Raw genomic sequence first — 4,662 nt, forward strand, 5'->3', positions numbered from 1 at the left:
AATCTGATTTGTTTTATTTTGGCTAGAATAAAAGCAGTTTTTAATTTTTTAAACACCATTTTAGGGACAAAATTATTAGCCTCTTTAAGCTATATTTTTTCTCGATAGTTTACAAAACAAACCATTGTTATACAATAACTTGCCTAATTACCCTAACCTGCCTCGTTAACCAAATTACCTTAGTTAAGCCATTAAGTGTCACTTTAAGCTGCATAGAAGTGTCTTGAAAAATATCTAGTAAAATATTATTTACAGTCATTATGGCAAAGATAAAATAAATCAGTTATTAGAGGTGAGTTATTAAAAATATTATGCTTAGAAATGTGCTAAAAAAAAAACCTTCTCTCCATTAAACAGAAATTAGGGAAAAATAAACAAGCGGTCTAATAATTCAGGGGGGCTAATAATTCTGACTTCAACTGTATATACACGCTGTGAAAATGCTGTGTTCCACACAATCGATTTGTGTTGAGAATAAATGAAGGAATAAAGTTACCTTGTTAGTTTTCACAAAGATAATTGGATTGAAGATAAAACAATTAAGTTGACCCCCCACATTAGTTTGAACAAGTCACAGACATAATTGTTTCGAGTTTTATAAGAATAGAGAGAGAGTGAGAGAGAGAGAGAGAGAGATAGAGAGTAGCACAACACTTTTTATAAAAGGAAAACCAGTTGGTCAGAAAAACTAGATTTTATCATTTGTTGTAAATGAAAATCATTTAAACTACCACATATTGATATCTTAACTCTTTGGTTGGTACACTATCTAAATAATTATTATAAACAAAGTCACTATTACAACATGTTTTTTTTAAATGTGAAAATGTCCTCAGAAGTTTACAGAAGAAAACAGAATGTTTTTTTTTTACTCTAACGCAATCATAAATCCAGCGAAAATGATCGCCAAGTGATCTCTGAATAGCATGTCTGCAGAGAGGTCTGGCTGCAGTTTCAGCACCTTGGACAGAGTCTGCGTCTCCCGCGTCCCCGTCGCGCGCTTCTGCTCCTCTTTAATGAGCAGCCAAGCAGAAACTTATCACGACACCAGATCAGCTCCTTAGCGCACTTTCGCCAGGTGCACTTCAAAAACAACAAGTGCACTAACAGGTGAAAGAATGTCAAATCAACGTCTATTTCCTACAACTTTGCATCCTTCAGAGTTGATGACTTTGCAAAAGCCTCGAGATGGTATTAAGGGTGTGAAAACTCTGGGAAACGTCAGAGCTCGTCTCTCGGACCTCCAGCAGTTTGCTCTCCTCCACTCTTCTTTTGACTTGAGAATTGCCTCATTTACGGGCGGTTTATGCAGCGGGCTGACGTCAGAGGAGCGCGGTGTGATGTATAAAACCATTGGGCTCCAGGAGCTCCATCAGTCTGTCCGCAAACACGCTTCCTCACCGCTACTTTTCAAGCAACAGAAGACGATCGAGTAAGTTTCCTTATGACTTGTTTTAATTTATTGTTTCAAATTCAGTCTTGTACCTTATGAATTACAAAACCGTAGCCTAATTCGTTGACTTTAGTCAGGAGAAAATGTGACGTCTGATTTCTTGGAGAATCAGTTTGTTGTTAAAAGAAACAATTTAACTCTAATTAAATCATTGTGTATCTAAATGTAAAAACATCTTGATATTTAAAGCGTGGACCAGTGATTCGTGTAATTTCATTTCAGCAATTAATTTTAGGTGACATATAGGCTAATATAGCCTATATTTGCTTTATAAACGAGCCAGATTGTTTTAAACCCTATTTTGCATTACTTAAAAGTCCCAGTTTTTAAATATTGTTTTAGGAATTTGTGTATTAACAATGTTTACTAAAGTATATACAATATCATATAGCTACTAATATCAATTTTGTTGTTACTTGTAATAACAGTTTTTTATTGACTAAGTAAACACAATCAAAACATTGGATATACAGGCCTAACTGGTCCCCTGATCCTAATATGTCAGCTATTTTTATATAATTTTTATTTCTTTACTCGATTTACCAAAAAAAGTAATTTTATTATCTTACTCTTGTCATTTTTTAGAACTTACAGAATTATAAAATAAGCTAACTTGTTTAAAAAAACATTAAATTATTTATTATTCGATAAGTAAAGCCTATACACGCATGATGTTATTTAATGTTCTCATGCAGTCTTCAAATTTGTAACTATAATAGTATGGATTTGTTTGTATGTATGTACTTGGATAATCTCAATTTTATGAGCATGCTTACACATAGTACATTAAATGTAAACTTTCTATTTAAACTCTTGAATTAAAATACAAAAAAAACCAGCTCAAAATAACTTTAGTCTAAAATGCTGTAACCAAGTTGCATGTTACAGATTTATTACATGACGCTTATACACCGTCTTCTTCAGTGGCAGCTAAGCACTAAACTTTCTCTTTGGAGCGCGCGCTTCAGGAGTAACACAGCTGTGCGTTTCCCCTCAGGAAGTGCGCGACTGTGTCCAGCATGAAGCCCGTCCCATTGGTCCTGCTCATCACTTCAGTCTTACTGAGCCACATCCCGCTGAGCTTCTGCCGACCCCGCGATCTCAATAGTCTCCACAACCAGCTCGACGACCTGCTGCTCGGCCGTCCAGGAGGAGGAGGAGGAGACGCTATGTCCGTCCTGATGGGAGAGAAGCTCCTGCAGTATTTACAGCGGAGCGCGCAGAGAGCGGGAGGAGCTCTTCACCTTCCCGCTCCTCAGCAGGACAACAGCTTGGAGGAGCTCTCGGAGTTTTCCAAACGGAACGACGACCCTCCGATCTCCATCGACCTCACCTTCCACCTGCTCAGAAACATGATCGAAATGGCGCGGATCGAGAACCAAAGGGAACAGGCGGAACTGAACCGCAAATACCTCGACGAGGTTGGGAAATAGCTGAAACTCCACGTTCAATCGGCGAGTTAAGAACAAGCTCAATGCACTCTTTTCCACATCCCTAAACTGTCGCTAACGCATCCGACATTCACACTCTTAAAAATAAAGGCTGTTCAGTGGTTCTTTGCAGCACCTTTGGTTCAGCAAAGACCATTCACTCTTAAAAATAAAGAGGTTTTCACAGCGAGGCCGTAGAAGTACATTTTTTTGTTCCACAAAGAACCTTTAAGTGAAAAGTTCTTCAAAGATTTTTTTTAAATTGGGAAGAACATTTTCAAAAAGAACCTGGAGGCTAAAGGTTCTTCATGGAACACTGACACCAGTAAAGAACCTTTATTTTTAAGAGTGCTGTCTCTGACTCTGAAGATCCTTCAGATTAAGCCGTTGGTCATTTAAAGCACCCAGACACTTCTTTAGAAAGGTTCACCTGTTGCATCGGGTTTTTCTGAACCTTTATTTTTAAGAGTGGCATCAGAAGAGCTTTCTGGTGACCTGCTGCTGTTTCCATCACCTCTAGACTGGAACCGGAAACCACAAGAAAACAGCTTCAGGGACGCGCAGGACCTGGGGTCAATGAGGGGGTTTATAATGTAACCTGTCAATCTACAATTGATCTAATTCATGTTATGAACGCAAGAAGTATTTTTAATCCTTTACCAATCCTATTACACTCTTAAAAATAAAGGTGCCAGAAAGAACCAAACAAGGTGTTTCACCATGATTCCTTAAAAGAAAATGCTTGGTTTCGAGAGGAACCTTTCAGCTATTCTCAGTGCAAAAAATATTTGATCAATCTAAAGAATCTTTTTTCCACTATAAAGAACCTTGCCAGGTGTTGACGATTCTCCATTGAACTGTTGATGCAAAAAGAAACTTTATTTTTAAGAGTGTATTCCTCATTATTACTGAATAATGATCCATATCTAAAAGCATTTTTCTGACTGAAGTTCAAGAAGGCCACTGTAATGTTTAGTTTGGCTGGCTCGGTTGCGCCTCTCGCTTTGCCAACAGGATTGTTCACATGAAATGAAACAGTCAACTTTTACCACACGCATTCTGCCAGACGCTCACTGTATACCAAGTGCTGAAGTATGTTCTCCTCATGGTGGGAAACGATGATCTGTAGCACTTACCTACGTTTTGTGACAATGTTGGACAATATTGCAAAGTGCTTGAGATATACTGTACATTGTATATTGCTTATCATTATGTAAATTACATATTATATTGCACCTAAATGCATAAACATGACTTTGTATTTTGAACATGATTCTGCAGAAATAAATGAGACTATATGCCTTTTACAAGTAACTGCAAACATGTAGAGCTCACTATCGTCATTGAAAAGGTTAATACAGGAACCTGACATCACTGACATTTGCACACGCAGTAACATTATGATAACCATAACACACAAGTGAGAATGAAGATATACATACACACACTTTGAATGGGTTAGGGTCAAAGCATTTTTTCATCATCATTTTTTCTATACGTTACAATCAAATTAAATAATTTAAACTACTACAACCGATATATTTTAGTTTAATGTAATGTGTGTGTGTGTGTGTGTGTGTGTGTATATTATATATATATATATATATATATATATATATATATATATATATATATATATATATATATATATATATATATATATATATATATATATAAAGAGTTCAGATGAAAAAACCTCTGTGACGTCTGAAACTTCTATCAAGAATGAGCATTATTCTTAGCCTCGTTTGATTATGTTGAGATATTTCACTCTAAAGA

At 36.5% G+C, this 4,662-nt stretch overlaps 1 protein-coding gene across 1 annotated transcript; it reads left to right on the plus strand.

The window, feature by feature from the left end:
- The first annotated feature begins 1,386 nt into the window (after positions 1-1,386).
- Positions 1,387-4,204, plus strand: ucn1 (urocortin 1). Its single transcript, NM_001030180.1, is given in 2 exon segments — positions 1,387-1,432; positions 2,451-4,204. A coding segment is annotated over 1 exon segment (414 nt). The 5' UTR covers positions 1,387-1,432; positions 2,451-2,472; the 3' UTR covers positions 2,887-4,204.
- The last annotated feature ends 458 nt before the right edge of the window (positions 4,205-4,662 follow it).

The sequence above is a fragment of the Danio rerio genome, chromosome 20 (genome assembly GCF_052040795.2).
Source record: "Danio rerio strain M-AB ecotype USA chromosome 20, GRCz13ab, whole genome shotgun sequence".
NCBI lineage: Eukaryota > Metazoa > Chordata > Actinopteri > Cypriniformes > Danionidae > Danio > Danio rerio.